Source organism: Polyergus mexicanus, unplaced genomic scaffold, assembly GCF_030449975.1.
Source record: "Polyergus mexicanus isolate NDT 795.1 unplaced genomic scaffold, iyPolMexi1.0 SCAF_26, whole genome shotgun sequence".
Taxonomy (NCBI): domain Eukaryota; kingdom Metazoa; phylum Arthropoda; class Insecta; order Hymenoptera; family Formicidae; genus Polyergus; species Polyergus mexicanus.
In genome coordinates, this window is record NW_027223346.1 from 4,471,031 (window position 1) to 4,495,221 (window position 24,191).

Sequence of the window (24,191 nt, forward strand, 5' to 3'; positions counted from 1 at the left end):
ATTTTCGATTACATTTGATTAAAATATTTTTTTAACATATTGCTAGAATTTTAACCACAAATGATTCGAATTGTAAGAGATTTAATTAAAACATTTTCATGTTTATTAAAAGATTAATATATGTTTTTGATAAAAAAAAATCTTTTCGTTGCAGGCAACTTCTAGCTCCAAATCTTATACAGAAAGACTTTTTATCCGATGCGGAACAAATGAGTAAACAGGTAAAATATTCCCAGTAAAATACAATCTTATATGCAACAATCTAATGATTAATGAACTTAAGTGTCACTCACGTGACGCGAACTGACACATTTACGATTATTGATAAAAATATATTCTCTTGCATAATTGATTATTTCGTTCTGCAAGCTGTTATAAAATGAGTTTAGTTTAATTAATTACTTTCGATATAAATGGTCTTATTACCATGTCAGAGATCTTTCCAAACATGAGCGCTAAAAAGGATAAGATAAAAAAAGTTCTTTAGATATCGAATAGTGACACAGTTATTTTAATATCACGAAGGGAAAAAGTGTCACATGTATAATATATATATATATATATTGTATTACATTACTCGTTTTGCTCAAACATAAAAGCAAAATATTGTAAATGGGAAGATTTAAAATTCACGTGAGACTTAAGTATTAAGAGAAAGGCGCACTTGATAAAATTTGATGAACATTGACGATAAAATTCAAGGTGATGTTAATCCTTACAGGAGATAGAACATTGTTATTATCATGGCACGGTGAGAGATTATCCAGGAGCTAGCGCTGCTTTTCATACGTGTAACGGTGTCAGCGGTGTCATTCATTTAGGCAACGAGACTTTCGTCATTCATCCGTTTTACGGCGGCGATTTGTCGGTCAGTAAAATTACATCTTATTAATTATTATAAGAAAATTAAGTGTGTGATACACTTGTATAGAAACTATCAAAATTCTTTAACAAATCTTTATTATATATATATATAATAAAATATTTCTTCAAAATAATATTTTTATACTAGAGATTATTAACAACAACTGACAAAAGATTAATAATTATCGCTATTATCGTCGAGAGAAATATCAGAATAATTTTAAGCCTAATTTGTGCCAGCTCACATACAACATTGTGTCGAAATAATATTCGCCGACTCGACTAAATCCGCGTCAAAGGCTTCGAATTCGAGCCGGCTAATTTGGCTTGATTTTATTACTAGATTAGACATAGCTTCGCGCAAGTTTAGGTCGTGCTATAATTAAATGGAATGTCGAGTGTCGGGAACGTGTACAAGATGGCTGGTGAGAACATAAACTATATGCAGGCCTCTCTTTTAGCAGAAACATCCTCACATTATATTTGAAGCCCGAACAAAAGTTAACAAAGGTTGCGCTAATTCGGGAAATCTTGAGTGGCGTGTAAAAAATCGTCGGCAGAAGCACACTTACGGGCTATCAAAGACCACTTCCGATCGATACAAAAGAGACGTCCGTGAAGCAACCAAATACATCGAAACTGCCATCATTATCGATAAGGCTATGGTACGCATTATTATATACTTTTATTATTTTATTATTTGTACACGGAAGAAAAAGCTATTGCTTCGATTAAACATCGACGTCACGGGCTGCCGCACAAACATATATAGTTCATTCAATATTTTTATTGGACCAAATATCTGGATTATTAAAACAACTATCCGATGATCATCAGATAATTGTTTTAATAATCCAGATATTTGGCCCAATAAAAATATCATTCAATGAATTATAATAAGTTTGCGGCAGCTCGTAACATCGACGTCTAATCGAAGCGACAGCATTTTTTTCCGTGTATATATTTAAATATATTTATTTTTAATATACATGATCATAATAATAATACTTGTATTTATTTGTGTGCGTAGTTTGACAAAAGAAACGGTAGTACCAGAGCTGAGGTTGTTCACGATGCCATCCAAGTCGCTAATATCGCAGATTTGGTAAACTCGATACGCGCGTAATTTATTTATCTCGACAGAATATACACTAAATTGTGGATTTTTTTACAGTATTTCCGTACGTTAAACACTAGAGTCTCCGTCGTATACATCGAAACTTGGAAAGGTAGCAACCAGGCGCAAATCGATAACGGTATCGACATCGGTCAAGCCTTGTTAAATTTTAACGATTATACGACACGGAGAATGTATCAAGTTGCTCAGGACACCACCCAATTGCTCACGTCAGTTCATTGTTCGTCATTCGATTTTTAATCCTTTTCCCAATCTAATTAAAAAAATTTTTTTTTTTTTTTTTATGCTAAATACATATTCCATTCTGGTGATAATTTTATTTTGTTTAATATTATTAGTTCTCTGAATAAAAATTGAGAATATAATCCAATGTGTGAGAATAATTAAAAATAAAATCGTTAAATATATAAATAATTAATATATATTTCGATATGGCAGGGGTGAGACATTCTCAGGTGGTGAATCAGGGGTGGCTGTACCATCGACCGTGTGCAGCCAAAGATCCGTAGGAATCAGCGTCGATTTAAATACTTACGAGCCTCATCTTTTAGCTGGTACCATGGCTCATATGATCGGTCATAATATCGGCATGAGCCACGACGATGGAAGTGAGTATATCATGCATTTATGTATGTTAATTTTCAATACGATAATCGGATCTCTTGTATAAGCGGAAGAATAATTTCCTTCTCCGGGAACGATAAAATTTTTCTGTAAAAAATTCTAGGAAACGATTGCAACTGCCGCGACTGGCACGGATGCATCATGGCTCAATCCATCGTCGGTTTAGAAAACGTTCAGCCGTACAAGTTTTCGGAATGTAGTAAAACTGATTATATAGAAGCCTTGAAGAGCGGCCACGGTCTCTGCCTTTTTAACAAACCAAACGAGGTAAATCGAAAATCTACTTGCGATTAATTAACGTTTCGATTGAATTAGGGAGGGGCTGGAACGGGACTTCAATTAAGATTAATCGATCGAATCTGCCTTGGGTTATAGTTGGAGATTAGGAGATCATGCGGAAACAGGGTAATCGACGACGGGGAACAATGCGATTGCGGACCGATCGAGGAGTGCAAGGAGTACGATCCTTGCTGCGATCCTATCACCTGCAAACTGACCACGGAGGCTGAATGCGCGACCGGTCCTTGTTGCAGCAATTGCAAGGCAAGAGAGATAAGAACCGTTTATCCTTTAGCGAGAAGCCTCTGGAAGTAATACCAGGGCATAATAGTGATAAACGCGCACCCTATGCTTAATATTACATGAAATACAATACAATACATTGTTGCAACTCGTTCTCAAAGAAATCTTTCAAACACAATCCAAAACACAATCTAAGAAATATTAAATTATTCAAAATTCTTTAATACATAGTAAAATATATGAAAAATGGCGAATGCAGATTCGGGAAGAGGCAAGAGATAATTACATCTACTAATTAATATATGACGAATAATGACAATTACGTCACTTATACATGTTATTTTTTTTACATATGTTATTTTAATAAAAAAAATTTAATAAAAGCTTTTTCAATATAATATATTAATATAAAATTGTAGCTCCGTGCCCGCGGTGTCGTCTGCCGCGAATCGACCAACGAGTGCGATTTACCGGAAATGTGCTCCGGCGAAACCGGCCAGTGTCCGCCGGATTTCTTTAAGAAAAACGGCAGCCCGTGCGCGAACGACGGGCGTTGCTTCAACGGGGTATGTCCGGCCCTAGATTTGCAATGCGAACAAGTTTGGGGTTACGGCGGGGCAGTTGCCGATCAGCAGTGTTTCGAGCAGTTCAATTCTAAGGGATCTATCAACGGCCACTGCGGCACCGACGCCAGCGGTCATCTTATCAAGTGCGAGGCGGAGTTAGTAATCCTTTTTATTGCATATAGGATAAAAGAATAAAAAATATAAAAAAAGATAAAAAAATTAAATAGAGAAAAACAATTGGAGAATATTTATATTAACATAAATTCCTACATATGATATTAAATAAAAATTCAATTATTATCATGTTATAAAGAAATCAATTTATTCCAATCGTAAAATTTATTAATTTAGATATAATAGCGATTTAAGTGTCAAGGCGGAAAATGTTTTCCCTCAGAAACGTTCGCTGCGGGTCCCTTCAATGTCAACAAGGAAGCAAGCAGCCGGTAATCGAAGGAATGAAGGATTATTATTCTCGAACTATAATTTCCATCAAGAGTCAGGAGTACGAATGCAAGTAAGTATTTAACGAGTCAAACTGTTGTTAATATTTAAACATAATCGAATATTAATATTTAATCAATCGTATTTGTCACAATTTGCGATTTTATTAAACCAATTATTCCGATTTAATAAGAGCTACGACTGGAAGAGTGGAAGGAACCGAAATACCAGGAATGGGATTGGTTCGCGATGGTACAGCTTGCGGCGATCATTTGGTAATTATTGACTAAATAATACTCTATATTCAAATTGCGCACTCAGTAAAAACTATTATACGTAGCTTTGCTTATAATATCTAAATAATTTTTTTATCCTAATTACGCGTTACATAAATTGCTAATTACATGTTCTAGATTTGCATAAATCAAACTTGTACGAGCGAGTTTCCGCACATGGATCAAGAGAATAAGTGTCCTAGTAATCACGATAACAGCGAATGTTCGGGAAATGGCGTAAGCATATTTCGTGATAAATAATCTAATAAATAATTTGCTCCTAATAAACGATAGTGATAAATATACAATAATAATTCTGATATAAAAAAATTAAAATAAAAGAATATATTTATGTGTGTGTGTGTGTGTGTGTGTGTGAATTACTTGAAATATTTGATTTAAAAAAAATGCCCTTATATCCGATCGAAACTATATAATAATGTCTAGAATCTTTTTAATTTAATTCTCCCTCTCTCTTTCTCTCTCTTTCTCTCTCTTTTTTGATTTCATGATTATTTATGAGATTAAAATTTTTAAATGGCACATTGAATATGCCACCTAATTATATTAATTTATGTTAAATCTTAAATATACATATATGCAACGTTGCTCGAATTTGTTGCTTTGTCGCAGATATGTACGAACGCTAACAAGTGTTACTGCCATCCCGGTTGGAGTGGACCGGACTGTTCCTTAGCACAATCTATCCCAACGCAATTGCCGACGACACCCGAGCCCGAAGTCCAAAGACCGGATTCTAAACTGGAGAAGAAAGAGACCCCCTACGGTAAGCTATGTGACTTTTTACGCCAAATTTTTTCATAATTATTAATTATATATTAACATATATATATATATATATATATATATAGAGGATAAAAGCGGGAAATTGATGCGCCATCATTCTTGCAGAATTTTTTAAAATGTTACAATTAACTCTCTGGCAGGCATGTAAAACAGACAAGATTCCTATATAACTTGCTATTATACGAGTTCGCAACTCGTATAAATATATGCGTATTTACTACACGCATGCTTTCTGGAAAGTTAATTGCCTGAAAAGAATCGTATAATCGTCTCAATGCATTTATTACTATACAATTATTTATCGTTCTTATATCGATGATTCATTTTAAAAAGACAGCAGATCAAGGAATATGTAATCTGAAATTTAAAGTAATTTATAAATTACGTAAAAAATTTTTAAATTATTATTTTTTAAATGTTATTTAAAAATATGCTATTGATACTTTACATGTGAAAGATGTGAATAAAAGTTTAATCGGCTGCATTTCGCAGATTAATTTGAATACTTTAAATGCGCTTGCATAAAATCTGAGATATTATGCTGTTAATATTTGAATTGAGTTTTCGATAGAATACATTTTACATAAAGTACGTTATTTAGTAATTATTATTTATAACATTATTACGATACGAGAGAGAATGAATAGGATATTCCAATATTTCGTATTAATTTTATATCGTAGAATTTAAGCGTTATAAAAATATGTAATACTTGTAATTATATCACAATCGTGGTGCTTGTTCTCATACTTTACCATTATTAATTATCGAGTTATTCGACCATTATTAATTATCATTGAGAGTACAGAGGACTTCCATTAAATCGTTATCGGTCATAATTACGCGAAGTAATAAGTGATGCATTTGTTCAGAAAATTGCAACAATTATAAAATTTTAATTATTTTCCGGTCATCGACCGGAATCCTTTAATTTATCATAATTCTTATAGTCTCGTTAAAATTTTTATTAAAAAAATTATTTTTATCACAATCGTTATATAAATAAAATTGCAATTTAGAAATTATGAGCTCTAAATAAGTATTTGATCGCAAACGGAAAATAAGTTCTAAATAAAATCTATTGAAAAATAGAATAGGAGAAGACTAAAGATCGATAGAGCTAGATATAGAAGCTACGGCTTTTCGTAATTCGATCAGCGATAAGCCTTGTCTCTCTCATCGCCGAAAAACGATTTTGGCCGAAAGCAATGTCGTTTTCGATAAAAAGGAAGTCTACTGTCTTTTCAATTCCAACAATATTGGTCCCAGTCGATTGTCCTAATCGATTTTAGGCTCGCGATAAGATTTTTTAGGGTCATACTATCAGCTGTGCACATAAAATTAGATGCGTATGCGATCTCATATATCATACGAGAGTAAGGAAAAGAAGGATCCTTTTGTATCCTTATTATATATCCTTTTAATATTTTCTCGATCCTTCCGGATGCGACATTCCCGCTTTTATCCCTCAAGTAATATTTTTAGACCATTTTATTGTTTATAGAAAAAAAAAAGACTATAAATTTGATTTAAAACTTTGGACTCTTGGATCCCTGGATTTGAGAAATTCCAAAAATTGTATGTTCTTTTTTTATATTTCTTTATATTTCTTAAATTTGCCGTACCTTCCAATTTTCTGTACCTTCCTTTCTCGTATTAAGTAGTTTATCTTAAAATTAGTATATAGATATATGTCAAAAATAATACGTGTTATGAAAATCGTCCGAATTGTAGAACTTTCTAACTGCTTGTATCAGATGTGTCTTCAAGATTATCGAGAAGAGAAAGATTTCGGAATCTTTGGAGTTACAAAGTTTTACGATTAAAGGGACGATATCTTCATATATTAGGATAAAATCACCATGCGATGCAACGCACACAGTCACGTACACGAATAAGACACGCATATGCGCATCGCATGCGCGGTTGTATCCACAAAATGCTTGATCATTTCAGGAGGCACCAACAACAATCTGTCTACAGGATTGATGGTAGTGATCCTCGTGGGTGTCGTGACCGGCGTCTTCCTTTGTTTTGCACTAATGGCTGTTTGCTACAGGTACAGTAACAGCGGGAACAGATCGCCCGCGATCAAGGCCTGTCGTCTTCGTCGTCGTAATTCGTGGCTAGCTGGATGATGATGATGATGATGATGATGATGATGATGATGATGATGATGATGATGATGATGATAAGGAGGCATCGCACGCGGCCATAAATGCTCTATCATGATATCGATCACTCTTAGCCTATTCTACTCGGTGTTTACTCTTATTCACATACTTCATATAAACGCGAGAGTTGCAGAAACAAAAGTCACTGTGTTCAGCTCATCGGTATAGATAATCTCTCCCGAAACTTTCTCCGATCCTATTATGTGTTTTGCAATTTAGATCGCTTACGTCTTTAGTGTCCTCGATACCTTCAATTTTCAATTCACTTAGATTCTAGTTATCTCACATCCTAGATTCCTCGCTAACAATAAGAAGTTTTTCAAAAGAGTATAGTTGTTCTAGACGATGTGAATTCGAGATTGTTTAATTCACACTACGTTATAATTCTACGCTTCATGAATCTTAAGTTACTTAATTTTTTAAATATTTTACGTAATATATATTTAGTTTTTCCCTAAGATCCTTGAATCATAGATATATTATATTATTTAGTATTTAAGTGTATTTATCATCGATTAAAAAACACAGTTATTGATTATAAAGTAAATTATTAAAAATTCAAATATTATTTAATGTATCTTTTCTCTTTCTCTCTCTCTCTCTCTCTCTCTCTCTCTCTCTCTCTCTCTTTTCTCTTTCTCTCAACTGTATTTAATAATGTTTTTTCTATAAAAATAGAATGCAGCTGGTTTTTGTGTCTGTACCGCTCGCATACATGACAAGATATATATGTACATCTTTTTTTATATATTATATATTATATATTAATAATATATTGTCACTATGTGGTGTGCTATGATCATCGTGATTATGTTGTTCGAACGAAGACTTCGATCTTAGTTGATTATCGCATTTGGAGGGACAACGATAATAGTGTTGAAAAAACGTTGTACATTAAAAAAAAAAAAAAGAGAGAGAGTAGACTCGATTAAACGCATAGGAAGAATATGATATAAATTATAAGTTTGTGAAATATTATGTCCTATAAATTATAATTCGTCGACATCTCTTTTATAAATAATTTTATATATCAAATGAAGAGATGTTAGATAATTATAAATAAAATTTGTCAAATCACAATGTTCACGATAAATAAAAATGTTTACATTCTACATAATTTTTGGCTGTCCCTCAAAAGGCGACGTCGAAAAAACTATACAATGTGCCAGCTGCTTGTATGCCCTATGAAAGCATGAAAGAAATTGATTAGCGAACAACCTATTGAACATCGTCATTTACTGATAATCGTGCGCAGTTGTTTGAAGTTTGGAGGACGCTTGCAAGTTACAACGATCGATTTTTTCGAGTCAATGAAATAGATTTTTTGCGAAAAATCGATATTTTGATAAATTAAGTAACTACAATATATTAACCCTTTTGGCAATTGTTCGCTTAAAATATATTTTCTATATCATTTAATTTACTTATAGTTAAGTATATACATATATTGTTATAACTTTGATAAAAGAATATTTATAAAACTGGAAGTATTGAGAAAGAAGCTGCCTTTTCCTAAAAAGAATATGAAGGCAGGATTATGATATAATCCTTGGATTCTCTCAAATCTACGAATCTATATGTCATTGAATCCTTGGATACTGAGATTTTTGAAATCTTACAAATCTATAGATTATTCATAGGATTCTTACATGATTAAGATTTTAAGTCTTTAAATACTAACAAGATATATGGATTCTCAGATCTGAGAATCAAAAAATTCTAAAAATCTGTCAAGCCATATTACCCTGATTATACGGAAACTTGGTAGCTCGAAACTTGCAGATTTTCACTTTTATTGCTGACGATTAAATTTCGATGATAAAAATATAACGCTGAATCTGCATTGTTTGAGTTATGAGGTTTATAGATATAATTAGAGTGATGTTATATGGAGTGTTCATTTAAAAAAAAAAAGATATATATGTGAAATATTCTGCTTTTTCACATTAATTATAAAAACTTGGCATATTATAATATAATACTAAAATGGATCGCATTAAGTTCGTAATCATTTATCGCGTTTTTAAACATAATGATAATAATAAGATAAATAAAATCTTGATATTACATTATTTTAAAAATGTATACTCTGTGTTAGATCGCAATTGTCTACATATAATAATATACATATATGTGTATGTCTCTCTTCACGTGCTGATATTGGCTTCTCTGTTTCTTGTCTGTTTCTGTCTGCCATCTCTGTCTGTCTGCATGCTGTGGGATACTCGGATACGAAAATACCGAATCGAACCACCCTCCTGCACTGCGTAAACTGCAATGGTGTAAATCCTCGTTTTGCAAAACAAAAAATAAATAAATAATCTATTTATACGACGGCGTAAACAATGGCTCGCCACATCCGATGATAATGACGATGATGATGATATCGATAATGATGATGATGATGATGATAATGATGGTGATGCTGATGATGTATGCTAATGATGATGACGATGCGATGATGACGAATTACGTATACATACAATACGCATACAGAGAACTACCACGGCTCTAACACTGTATTTTTAGTTGGTATGCTCATGTCGGTGGTAGGGGGTGTTTTCGTAGTATTTGCTCTGATGGCTCTCTGCTACAGGTCAGTCGTAGTACATAAAAACTTCTCCCTCTGTCTCAGGTTAGTGTGCAGAAACATACACAAGTAGAACTTTTTTCTCTGTGTTCTTTCTTTCTCTGTTTCCGTCATTTTTTGTCGTTTTCTCTCTTTCTCTCTCTTTTTTTCTTCTCCTTTTTCTCTCTGTACGTATAATGCGCAAAGTGGAAAGAGTGTGTTAAGAATGGAATGCTGCTCCTCGAGAAATTTGCAATACCGCTTCTTTTCTTAGCTAATATTTGGTTTAATTGTTTCATGTTGCTTTCATGCTAGTGTTCATTAATAGTGACATAAGTTTTGCCATATGTAAGTCTAATTTTATTTTATTACCTTTTTATCTAATTTAGTTACATAGTTTGTTTGCGTTTGATGATCAATGCCTATTTATAACAGTATACTTCTGACAAAATTGTATATATAATAGCTTCTAATTAATACAATTTAATACAATTATTTAATATAATTAATACAATTAGGTCCTTTAGATTCTCTTTAGAATTTTGAGCTATAGGCTTTAGTAGCGCTCATATATTTTACAAATTTTACAGAAAAAAAGTTGTTTTAGTTTTAAGAAATATTTATTTTTCATTGTTAATTAAAAGATTATTGCAAATAGAAGTTTTAAGTGTAGAACGCCCGCGTCAAGAAATTCAATTTCAAATTTTTCGAAGAGGATGACGCTTCGCTCCTAACATACGCTTTTCTCTTTATGCATGTACACATTATATGTACTCACACGTGCCTATATTTATACTTTTATACATATTGTGCATACATATTGGGTTGGTGCAAAAATTCGTCCCATTTTTTTCACTAAAAACAAAAAACGAAACGAACTTTTGCACCAACCCCAAATACATGCATACATTCATATCAATATTAAAGTCACGGTACTTATTTCTCTTGTATATTTCTTCACACACTTTTTCTTCTTTACCACGATCCCAATTTTTATTTCCTTTGCTAGCGAGTTACATATAAGAGTTACATATAAAAATATTACGACATTTGCCTTTAAAAGTACAATAATTGATGATTAAATTTATCTCAAATTATCTATATTATCTATGATATTACATTTTAAAAGTAAAATTTATTTTTATTTTACAAGAAAAAAATTTGATATAAATTTTTATTACTCAGAAACGAAATATTTATTACCCTTTTATGATTCATTATTTACTTAACTTATCTCATCTATTTAACCTTAAACAGTATATGTACAATATATTTCTATATTTAAAAAAATTATAATAATGTTAATTTTTTAAATAATAATTTTAAAGTTTATAATAATTTCAACATTTATATAAATTTTAAAATTTATATCTTTTTTTCACATTTTCATGTTTATATTTTTCGTACCAAAACAAGATAGCTATAAATTAATCACTTGTTAAATATCTTGTAAAAATGTTTTCTTACATCGTTGAACTTAATGCTGTTTAGGGTTAAACTGTCATTTGTTTTTTGCTGATTGGTTAATGGGTACTGCAGTGGAAGGTGATCCCTATAAAGGCGGCTGCGGTTGTACCAATTGACTGGTTATCTATTTTGCTTCAAAATTAACTTTTGCATGCCAAAAGAATTCGTTGACTTTGTAGCAAGAATGTAAATTTTAAACAACGTTGATCGAAACGCGAATTTTTGTAATGTAACTTTGTATTATTCATAATAATAATTATGATCACAGAATTATGTATGTAGACTCTGATGAGCCTCGTCCGCCAGCTTAAGAGGGATTATCAGCGTCAAGTTTGCGCCGATGGACTCGTTTGTCAGAATAAATCGATACAAGGACAATCATTGCTTGAGTATTGAACATTATTGAATATCAATAATTATGAGATATATTGCAAAGTGCTGCGCATTAATCAATGTCAATTAAGATTCAATCAATTATTATATTCGATTGTCATTAAAAATATCGTTATTTATCTGTGTATTTGATATATGTAAGGACTTATATATATTTCAAAAAGTTCAAAATTAGATTAGTATTACACAGAAAATCATTATCTGAATTATCTCTATGTTCCAGTTATTTCAGGTAACTTTTTAATATCAATTAATATAACTAATACAAACTAAACTTTTTATAATTAATCAATTGTACATTGGCAACTATGTTTGTAATCAATAACAATATTAATTAGTCCACGCAATTGTCGCTATTCATCCCTCTTAACATTATTAAATCCATTGATACTCGATACTTTAAACTTTAAACAAATCTCCCGCTAGTCCGCATGTGCTTTACCCGTAATTTTTCCCGTAATACGAATCGACAAGCTATGCGTAATCGGCGAATTTCTCGCAGAAGGAAGAGCACCGTCCAGAAATATGACCCGCCGTACTCGAAAAAGCCGCAGCAGAAGAGCTACAGCGGAGTTTCCGGTAATCATCATGCGGAAGCTGCGGCGTTGGACACGGTCAACAAGATCCTCACTTTCGGCAGAATGCCTCATTACAGGTACGACGGTCATTTCGTTGCTTATTTTTCTAGTCACTGGCTATTTTAAATTACAGAATATTCTAATATATGTATATCCAAAGAGGATGTTAAAAAATTATCAGATTTTGCAAGAAATGAAGTATACGGAAAACATTAAAATTGAATTTGTCAAGTGGGATTTTTAATATTTACCGGCGCATAAAGCAGAGAATCGATTTTCAAAATCATATGTCAATTATATGATCAAACACACACAAATTAGTTAATGTTCGTAAATTAAAAAATACCATAAATTTCTAAAATCTAATTACGGTATATATTACCAGATTAATTTTCTCTTCTAATTTCTTATTAAATATACTTTATACTTTTAGCAAAAAAAAAAAATGTATATATTAATTCTTATTTTCAAAAATTTGAAAATTTTATAACAATAAATTTTTTTCAATTTTATTATTATTTTACTTGAAACTCTCTTTCTTTTTCTTTTCATATAATTGAAATATAATTGAAATATCTTGGTGTTAATTAAATAATGTTGCGTTGATTTAGATAAGATGTACTAACAAAGACATCGGCATATCGAAGGATTAGAAATCTTAAGCAAATTACTAGCGGAATAATTTACATAATTATATTATAACCCCAATTAACTAGCAACGATGTCGATTTTCTTACTGAAGATAAGATATTGACAAATTAAAGATTTTCATAATAATGGGCATTATATAAATTAGTACATTACTAACCGAATGTACACATTGATATATATATAAATATTATGTACATGTTAATAAGAGCATTTCATTACATCTTACATCCCGTTTCATTTTTCATCATATTTCTCATCATTTCTCGCAATCGGCAAATCTTAATATGCATGTTAAACATATTCTTTTATTAAACCATCGCGATGTCCCAGAATACATCCTACAGATGTTAACAAGTAATATGCGTTTATCAATGTATAATGTAGGATTGATTGCAGCTCGAAATGCTTCTGTCGTTCGATCGTTTTCGAAGAACGTTATCATTATGTAACGATGAACGCAGTTCGCATCTTCCTAATATAGATAATTACAGAAAGAGCCAAAGGTGATTGATTATTATCATATTTGTGAGATAATTTTTATAATATTTTACTCTTTCTCTTTCTCTCCCTTTTAATTTTTCTTTCTATATAAATCATCATTTTTAATTGTACTTTTGGCTCATTTTGTATGACGAGCTTATTATTAAAAATGCGTAGGCAGCTTTATAAGAAATGAGCTGAAAAGTTTGCTTGAATCAATGTGACTTTGCGAGGAGTTCAATACCTTTTTATTTCAGGTAAATCTTGACTCCTCAACTTTACATAAGCTTTTAGTATGCGCTTCGTAATGATCTTCCTGATATTGTTAATTGCGTTAGATATTTGAATATTATAAAGTATCGAATTTTTGAAGGATTATAAAATAATATGCAGAGATATAATAAATTATATTAAGTAGAAAAATATAAAATTATTATTATATATTTTAGTAAGATATGTATCTTTTCCAGCGCAAAGTTGTATTCCGATTCGTAAATATCCTGATAATAATTTTAATTGTGACATCACAAATTGTTTTATAAATTGTTCACTCCAAAGCTTTAAGCGCTAATCAAAATTTTTTCCGCGAGATAGTTTATAGGTGTTATAAAAAAACTATTTATTTATTAATCCTGTCTATTGGTAGTAAAATCGAAGCGCGCGAACGACAGAAAATTACGAGTCTAATAGCTCGGTCAATTTTTTTCCGCAAGTAAAGAAGTGGAAGATGGCATTACACATAAAAAACTTTATTAACCCTCAATTATTATAACGAGTGCAGCGCTAATCTCAGTGTAGATAATTTAATTTTAACATGGTGAAAAATATTAATTGCAACCTCTAGTAATTTTACTTATTTTTATTGGATATCTATATATATATATATATATACATGTCGTCTTCAGATATCTTTTTAAGTAATTAAAAATTTTTTAATCGAGATATTTTTTTAATTATTAAGTCTTTTGATTATTAAAGACTAATATATAATAATTTTTCAATGTAAGACTATAGATTAATGTTATAAACAAAAATAATTATAACGAACAGGTCTATAAAGTCTCGTAAAGAAAATAAGAATTTAAGTAAAATGTATTAAAGTTTTATTACATTATAATTTCGCGAGCGTGGACAATATATCATTATTAATAATAAATAATGAAGCAATTAGATTTTTTAATATAAAGAATATTTTTATTATTGAGAGGATAAAGAAAAAGAAGTATATTTTTTATCGGAATTGGAATGATAAGCAGATTAAATGAACGGTGCACGTAGCAGTTGAGGGTTAATAAGAATAGCCGCGGCATGCCTATATTAGTATATTTCTAGCCGCGGCGAGACCCAGCGCGTGCTGTTTCGACCCCCGAATAACGTCGCCGCCACCGACGGGCCAAGAGTCAAGTAAGTCTCATGTGTCTCGTCGTCATCTCTCACTGTCAATCAATTGGTCCAATCAAGGAATCATTTTTTTTTACATCGATTTTGATCTTTTTTCGAAAAATTTTTCCAAGATTTTTTCAATGATTTTTTTTCCGGACAATCCGTTGAAAGAGAAATCAAATTTGGTAGATATTTCTCGATTGATATAATATATATAATTATATCATTATATTGTAATAATCATCAATAATCATTTATATCTTTTATTAATTATTAAAGATCAATAAATCGCCGATATAACAATCGTTAATTAAAATTTGAAAAAAAGCTAAATTAAATAATATCCTTCTAAGATTGTACATTTGTTCATAGTTTATCTGTGCATAATTCAGATTTTGTTCCTTACTTGGACCATAGCATTGCTGCGATTCGATCGATTATCAATCGGCAGTCCTTCTGTGTCTCAATGACACCGGAAATAGCATTTGTCGCGTTGCTGTTGCTGTAATTACAGTTTCGCAAATTTCGACAGAGTCGATTTTTCTCTGCATCTAATTACGTTTGTTAAATAATCCGACCTGGAGTCCTCTTTCATTTTTCTTCTCGTATTTCGCACGAAATCATTTTCTGCACAACCGCAAATCTCAATAATTCAGCTGACTTTGCAACACACACGCTGTGGTCGAACCAAATATGAAAGATTCGATCCTCGCACGCTTATTGCTATCAATCGCACCGATATTATTTTATTCCGCTAGAATTCTTTTTTTATTGCATGATTAGTGCACTTGTATACGGGACGTCTCGTTGTCACCAAGATATATTTTTTTCTGCACAAAGAAACACTGTACTTCGTGTACAGATGCTACCTGGCATATAATTTGTTTTTAATTATATTAAATATGAACGATACCGTGCACGAAATATTCACCAAAAATTAATCTCTCACTTGGCATTTCATCGCAAAAGGATCAAATATCATTAAATATTATCACCGTTCATATTTTCACAATTAGACAGATGCAAGCAGGCAATGATAAGGCAATTGCAATAGTAATTACAATTTATCGACAATTTATTTCAAAATCAATAAAATTGCAGCACACACATTGCAAACGCTCTCAATTATATCATTCTATAATTTATTATAATTTCTTATATATCTTTATTTTAAAATAATTTATTTGAATAAAGACACTGTGATTGTTTAATAACTAAATCAAAATTATCTATGTTCAAAGAGACGAAGATTATTATCTGCAGTTAAACGATTTTTTTTTTATGAATCATTGCCAGATTTGGATTCCTGTCCAATTGAAAAAAAGAAGAAGAAAAACCAGATAGGCAATATTTAAGAAACCCATGATGAGAAAGAATCTTGGTAATAATATCAGTTTCAAAAAAATGTACAAACTTGTTTTCGCATTTAATTTTGCAGTTGATATGAGATAAATATAGTACTAAAATTATGTAATATGTAATATCATATGAGGTTGTATTATTATAAATATAAGAATTATAATACAATATTATAAGATGGAAACACAAATAATTAAGATTTAAAGATTTCGTTTTTGTGATAAACACTTTTAAAAAATTGATTCGATTGAGTTACCGCACATTTCTTTTGAGAACAGAAAAGAGTACAAAGTATGAAGAAAATAATGATAAAAGTAAATATCTCGATATACGTCTGATCGATCTTTCAGGGAGCATAAACCGCAGCCGAAGAGACACGGCATGGAGGAGGAAGATGGAGGTACGGGAGCAGAGGAGGTTGTCTCTTTCATTGATCTTCCACCGAACAATCTCACAAAGTTGCCTGAGAAGGGAATTTTAAAGAAACACGGTGGTTACGGTATTGTAATACCTGATAGTTGTAACACAACGAGTGGGCGTAATGACTCATGATATCTCGTGAAGAGTAACTAGAAGGAGTTCGAAGTTCAGTGAATCGAAAGATCAAGCAGATAATCGAACTTGTAGCTTAAGTTATGCGAATAATTACGTAGTCTCGTATCGTCGCAAAAAAAAAAAAAAAAAAAAAAAAAAAAAAAAAAAAAGAACTCTTTAATAAAACATTCTTCTTCGTCGTTCATTGAGCATTTTAAATAATTATCAATATTAAATATTTTGGAAGATATCAGTGACAATTTTAACAAATTGTTTGTGTTTAAAGAATTAATATATAAGTTATCGAATTATATTCATCTATTTTTTTTTTTACACGTGTAGATTAAGAAAATTAAATAAAAATATTTTGTTCTTGGCGTTTTTTCTAAGCAGAAAATATTGTTAATTATAAAAACTAATTGTAAATAAATATATTTCCTACTTTGATACTGTTATGCAGGGAATGTGCTAAATTTGACATTCGTAATTTACATTAGAATCCAAGCAATCAAGCGTTTAAAAAATCTACAATCTTGCGCACGCTACACGCTCGGTTATATCTCTCGATTCTTTGCGAAATCGAACTTCTTGGATCGATCCTTCACGAACGTTAACCCTTTATAAATCAGTAATTTTCATACGCTTCATTTTCATCACCCGATTCATCATAAGAGAAATTAATTCAGCATATATAATTTTAGATATTATACTATATTATTAAAAATTTACTTTAAGATTCAATATTATCCCAAGATATAAGGGGTTAATACAGGACTATTTTAAAAGAATCTTCGAAAGAACTTTATAATCACTTAACTCTCTCATGCGCTGATTAATTTTAGATGATAAATTTACATTTTATTTTGTGCAAGTCAGATATATCAGAATAATTTTTACATTCTATGAAAACTAATAAGATATTAATCTACAAATACGTATGAGAGAAATTTATAAATCTCCGAAGAAGAAATGGATTGCGCACGAAAAGTTAAAGCAAAAACTGCACCACCTGAGAATTTTCTTTTATGAAGCGGTAACTCTGAGTCACTTGTTCGTCAGGACTAGGTGGAGGCGCAATCGAGCATGTAGAAAGGACCTTGAATCAGCTGAATGGCTATCACGAGGACATACTCGAGGTGTTGAAAAACGCGGCGAGTCGTCGCGATCTCGCGGGCACCCCATCGGGCAGCAGCAATCTTTTGGATGAAGACGCGCTACGCAAATCGTTGGCCGAATGCGGTTATCCCGATGTTTACCGCAAGGACACCGATGGTCAGGACAACGGCATCGACAACGGCATCGACAACGGACAGGAGGATGACGACGACGACGTGGAGTTGCAACCCCCATGCGGCACTATTCGTATACGCACTCTCGAGGATCTCATTCGTCAACTCGAGCATCGAGCAACTACGAGGTGAGATGAATCTTACGTATAACAGTAATTTCTTGATGTCGCTTTAGATAGTTCGGATTTAGATCGTCAGATCCTTTGACTCATAATTCCTTAAGGGGACATACCCGTTTGAACCTTCAAAAAATGAGTATATTTTCTAGATTTTTTTGCAGCGCAACGATTTGACAAAAACTTTTTGTCACGACTTTTTTTATTAATACAATATTATTGAGTATTTAAATAAAAATTTTCAGCTTAGAAAAAATTTTTGTTTTTGGAGTTATGCAGATTTATGTTTTGCGTGCATGAAAACTCGGAAGCCTTTTTTTTAAATCCGATTCCCTATTTTTTTGTTAAAAATGAACAAAAAAATGAACTTAAAAAAAACGAAATTTTTTTTTTCTTCAACATGCTGCCCTTTTTTTATTTTTTAAGATCTTGAAAAAACGCTTGGATAGCAGATAGCTATTAACATGTTTAATAAAAAAAAGCTTGTATTTTTAATTTCGGATATGATCTACGAACGTTTTCATGCACATCATGCAGCCACCTAAAATTTGGAGAAGCTCTGCAAATATTCTCATAACTTAGAAAAAAAAAATTTCTTCTTAAGCTGAAAATTTTTATTCAAGTTGTTAATAACATCGTATTAATATTATAAAAAATTAAAAATTTGTATCAAATCGTTGCTCTGCAAAAAAATCTAGAAAATGTATTCATTTTTCGAGGTCTCAAACGGTATGCCTTTTTAAATGCGTGGTATTCGAATATCGATTTTAGAGCCTCAGATCATAAAATTTTGAAGAATTCGGAATTTTTAATTCTTTGATTTTATAATAATATACCGCATCCACTAGTTGCTCGATTTTTGTGAAATGTGATAATCATTTAAACTTTTCTTGAAATTAAAGACATATTAATGTTTAAATCTGTCATCAGACCTTACTTGACTGGCCAGATGAGTCCGAGTGGATCCGAGGAGATTCGAATATCCGAAGGCGAACCGGATCGACACTACAGAATCGATTCTTCTGTCTGTAGCGAGTCGTCTCAAGGGTAAGAATTTGCGAGAGAAAAACACGCGCGCTTATATCAGACAAGCTTTTAAACTTAAAGAGCCTGAACTTCGAGAAAAGTGCAGACCATAATTTCAAACTATTCGAAGATGTTCGTTACAATACGTAAAAAATATTCTTAGATGTTTTAGTAATCATTTGTAAAATAGATATATTTGTTTCAATTCAATTTTCAACAATACGTACTTACCGAACCAATCAACTAAATATATCTGAGCTTTTTCATACTTTGTTAATCACGACTATCGTCATTTCAGCAGACATTTCACACGCTGCTATAACTCTCACTGTGAATTGCTTATCTTCTCTTTCGCCAATTTATATTATCTTAACCCTCTCATACATTACAGATTGTCTCAAAAGATATTTTATAAATATATTTTCATAAATATTTTGTAAATATTTCTATTTATATACAAAATTAAATATCTCCATATTTTTATAAATATCTTTATATTTTTATAAATTCATATATTTTTGATCGATTTCTCTTATTTAGATAATTTATGTAATTTGAAATATAATTTTTATATTCGCGATAAAAAATATATATATTGTATGTATAAACCTTTATTTTTTTATTTTTAATCCCGTATATTTTTATCTATTTATAGAAATCAAGAGTTAAATTCTTCTTAGAAAATATGGTGTTACATATAATATACATATATATAATTCCAACTTTCATATATTGTCATAATATATCCATAATTTATATTTCAAAATAAATATGCAAAAAGTAAAAAATAGAGATAAATATGCAAATTAATGCATTTTTATTAGAATAATGGATATAATAATCGAATAATTATAATAGAATGAGAGGGTTAACTTATTATCTTATTCTGCTTTTCCTATCTTACGCATCAAAAGGCTGTCAAACTCGACGCATTTATTTATGTATATCAGACACTATATTTGATGTTTTGCGAGACCGTAGATTACAATAAAACACGCGCAAGAATAACGGAAAAAAGGAGATACACATTTAGTATATACATATAATATATAATAAATATTTATATAGAGAAAATTTACTCAAGGTAAAATGCGGAGTCTGTTTATACTAAATAATCGCAACGAGCTTGATTATAAAGAATTAATTGCGATAGAATTAAAATATTAGTAGCAGCGAAACTTGAATTCTTCAACGTCAAGCGAAATTGTCTTACCGATACCACAGATGGTGAATGTCGCTGTTGCTGCATCCTAGAGAACATAAACAAGATAATTGTTTATATTATATGAATTATATAAACATACAGAAATAATGAATTAATTATACAAGAAAGAGAGCAAACAAATAAATAGATAAGCGCCCCGAATATTTTTTATATAAATATCAAATATTAATATCTTTCTCTGTTTCTAAATTAATTTATCAAATGCCAAGAGAGGGACGGATATTTTTAACTTTTAAATAGCAAATAGAAGTCTTAGATAAACTGCGAGTGCAAGTGGCGTAGATCTATGTAGGAATTGATTAGATTTCCTACGTAGAAGCAGAAGATGTAGCCGCGGCCGCGACGAGGACGCTAGTAGATTCGTCTACGGTAGATATCGTCAACCAACGTCTCGAAGTCCTTACGGCAATCATCAACACACCCATCAACATTCCCATCAAATGCACCCCGAGGACGAGGGTATCTATGAAACTGCCGATCCTGACAGAGGCTCAAATACTAGGGGTGAAACACCCGATTGTGAAAGGTATCGCAAGATTCTTGCATCACGAAGGATCCTACGGCTTCGCTAGTAGCGATTATTCATTGATATTATTTCTCGGCTCATGTGTCTACATCACATCCACACTATCGCGAGTCCCACGATAAGTCGCGCATATCTCAGATAAGGATATGGTGCATGTATTGTTGTTTGCGAAAAGAAAAATGGAATCAAAAATATTGACAAGCTGACATCGAAATAATTGTAAAACAATATAAAAATTATGGCGCAATTTGAAGACAAAAAAAAACAGGATTTTAAATATTTAGACAAAATTATAATTGTAATCTCGTTATATATATAATTGTTATATATACATCGCGTATATTCAACAACGGTAAAAAATTGTATTATGAAAATTATTATATATACTAGCTGGAGAGAATTTGAAACTTACGTAAAGTATAAATGGACTCGGCATATACGATTTAATTTGCAATTCGCAATTGCATATCTTACCAAATTAATAACAAAATTTACATATTGATGTAAAAATGTTCATCAATATAAAATGATATAATTTAAAAAATATTGAGAAAAGCAAAATGTATATAACATGAAAGTCTGCACGCTTTTTCCTTCGCTTTTGCATTGTGCGAATGTTACTCTAAACGATCGAACAATAACAACACACATATTTGGCCAATGAGCTCGATCGAGTACGTCCCAAAATCTACCCCAGATATTTTTTCAAATAGCTTTGATCAAAACGTTGTTAAGTTATATGTTTATCAAATAAATTTCGTGTTCTTTCCAATTTCATTTAATTAAAGTTAATACATATAAACAGATTTGGGACACTTGATAAAGTCCACAATTATGATCGAATCTCGCACAAATATATACATACGCACACGCACACGCACACACATACATATGCTGCTTCTAGTATTTTGCATTGCATAACTAAATTGCCGAGAATGAATCTTTCAATTTCTAAAACGATTGTAAGAAACATTTCCAATCAATTTTATCAATCAAATAATTTACACCGTGACCGATGTGCACTTATCCTTATCTGAAGTTTTTCTTCGTTGGTATGTTCGAAGATAATGTGTAGAAGGAATGTTTTGAATTAAATAGAACTATTGTAGTGATGAATCCAAAGGCTTCGCACGCGCGCTTTGAATGTCTTAATTAACTTTTTACTTCTTGTGTATACGTGATGCTTTCTTCACAGAGTTAGAGTTCAATTCTTGAATTTAATTTAGAGCTCGTTAAAATAAAGTTATATGAAAGAACTTTATGAATGGTAATATAAGTTCAATTGTCTGCACGGGTAAATTATAAATATAATTTGTTATAATTTATTCATCACAACTATTATTTTTTTAAGAAACTACTAACTAATTGAAATTTTTAAGAATATTATCAAAAATTGACCGACGTATTAGATTAGCCATATAAGACACACATTTTCTATTTTTTCTCTATAAACTTTTTATACCTTTTATATACAATATCATTGATCCAGGCTAATGCAAACGATAGCTTAGAGAATAATCACGTATGCACCGAGGCTTCTTAGGTCGACTTGGTCTTCCGGTTGGCTCCGTTTACCGAATGTTGTTACGTCCCGCGTTCGAATGCAGCATTAGTGGCGGTGGACTAGATCCAATGGGCTCGTGTAATCTTATTATTTTCTAGTGATGCATTTATTCAAGCTCAACAACAAGTAGCCCGGTGGACTAGTGAGGACGGAGGAGGAGGAGGAGGAGGAGGAGGAGAGGTGCAGCACCGGCCGCCGCAGCAACCACCCCCGCCGCCTGCGATGCCGTTGCCGGTGCAGCAACAACAGCAGCAGCAGCAGCAGCAGCAGCAGCAACAGCAACAGCAACACCAACTGCCGGTGGAACAACTGCCAATAAAGCAGCGCGGCTATTATCCATCCCCCCCACAAACCGAAAACAGCCCCGACGCTGGCAACAACGCCGAGGTCGAATCTGCTCAATCCCAACAGCAAACGCTAAGCGACGTTCGTGGAATCGATGTTAATCATTTGCCTAATATTAACAAACGCCCACTAGACGATAACTTTAGTCTAGATTGTAACATAATGAATAATGGTTCCCCCAAAGAATTAATTACCAACAACTCTAGTGATAACGAAAATACTGCCCTACTGCCCCCCACGCATTTTCCTGAGTACAAGCATTGATAATTAATTAATCGATGACAGATAGTGTCCGAGGAAAAAAAAAAAAAGAGAAAAGGGAAGAAAGTCGTAATAAGAATAAGAATAATAATAATAATAAGAATAATAATAATAATAAAAATAATAAGAATAATAATAATAATAAAACAGTATAGTGGTGTGACAATGATGATGACGATGATGACGATGATTTAATCTCGAACTCGCATTTTATACTGAATAGTGTAAATAACGATAAACTGTAATTGCGACGATTATAACAACAACAACAACAACAACAACAACAACACACGTATTAAATTATATTAAATTCAAATAATCTATATGAAATGTTTATTAATAAACATTAGTAAAACGATTTACTCAAATCTCATTGGGTCTGTTATTTCACCTTTTTGCATGGGATACATTATTAGCGATCGTGATTAATGAATTAATTAATTCACGAATTTATTTAATCGAGTAAAGCAGCTCGAAGAACGCATCTCTTTTGCGTTATCGAATATTATATAAATATATATATGCTTTGTTCTACAGTCTATTCTAGTTCTACATATACATCATATACATGCAATGCAAAAACTTAAGAAATTTTTAGAAGCATTTTTTACACACCTGTTCGCGATCCCTCGATATACAAGATATACTCTCAAAGCGTCGATTTCTTCAGCCACATTTAAAACTTATCGAGTAAATATCGACGCGAAATTGGAGTTAACAGCGACTCTGTATAAGCTATCATAACCGATTTATATGGTGATACTGCAACGTGATTTCTCGATATTCAAGAATACAGGCATGTGACGGATCACTACGATACACTTTTTCAATTAATTAGTACTTTTAATCAACACTTTTTCGATGTTTATATAGGAAAGCGGTACGTACGTTTGGCGCAGTCTAGTGCGCGCGGCAGCCATTTTGAATGAGCCAAACACGTGATCACCATGTGTTCGGTTTTGCACTGCTTCGTCGCGCGCGGTGCGTTCGTAAAATAGATTGAACCTAACC

The 24,191-nt window shown here is 31.8% G+C and overlaps 2 protein-coding genes across 18 annotated transcripts in view; one reads left to right on the top strand and one right to left on the bottom strand.

Annotated features, from left to right (window-relative positions):
* The window catches only part of Mmd (disintegrin and metalloproteinase domain-containing protein mind-meld), a 41,076-nt gene extending 17,586 nt beyond the window's left edge, over positions 1-23,490 (top strand). Inside the window, exons 6-26 of one of the 17 annotated variants that reach the window (XM_070313948.1) lie at positions 155-221; positions 722-868; positions 1,326-1,529; positions 1,895-1,969; positions 2,039-2,211; positions 2,441-2,610; positions 2,730-2,893; positions 3,002-3,169; positions 3,568-3,869; positions 4,112-4,231; positions 4,352-4,433; positions 4,572-4,670; positions 5,067-5,220; positions 7,197-7,299; positions 12,346-12,498; positions 14,885-14,956; positions 16,645-16,793; positions 17,888-18,245; positions 19,164-19,280; positions 20,801-21,010; positions 22,673-23,490. In XM_070313948.1, coding sequence (XP_070170049.1) covers positions 155-221; positions 722-868; positions 1,326-1,529; positions 1,895-1,969; positions 2,039-2,211; positions 2,441-2,610; positions 2,730-2,893; positions 3,002-3,169; positions 3,568-3,869; positions 4,112-4,231; positions 4,352-4,433; positions 4,572-4,670; positions 5,067-5,220; positions 7,197-7,299; positions 12,346-12,498; positions 14,885-14,956; positions 16,645-16,793; positions 17,888-18,245; positions 19,164-19,280; positions 20,801-21,010; positions 22,673-23,183 — 3,598 coding nt within the window. In that variant the 3' untranslated portion in view covers positions 23,184-23,490. Of the gene's footprint in view, positions 1-154; positions 222-721; positions 869-1,325; positions 1,530-1,894; positions 1,970-2,038; positions 2,212-2,440; positions 2,611-2,729; positions 2,894-3,001; positions 3,170-3,567; positions 3,870-4,111; positions 4,232-4,351; positions 4,434-4,571; positions 4,671-5,066; positions 5,221-7,196; positions 7,300-9,910; positions 10,050-12,345; positions 12,499-14,884; positions 14,957-16,644; positions 16,794-17,887; positions 18,246-19,163; positions 19,285-20,800; positions 21,011-22,672 lie in introns of those variants that run through there. The other 16 variants (XM_070313950.1, XM_070313947.1, XM_070313945.1 and 13 more) reach the window with 16 other exon arrangements.
* Dila (centrosomal protein dilatory) overlaps positions 1-24,081 on the bottom strand; it is a 67,797-nt gene extending 43,716 nt beyond the window's left edge. Inside the window, exons 1-2 of the mRNA XM_070313962.1 lie at positions 23,796-24,081; positions 20,473-20,509 (exon numbers count right to left, since the gene is read on the bottom strand). The gene's annotated coding sequence lies outside the window, so the exon portion shown is untranslated. The remainder of the gene's footprint in view (positions 1-20,472; positions 20,510-23,795) is intronic.
* Between the last annotated feature and the right edge of the window lie 110 nt (positions 24,082-24,191).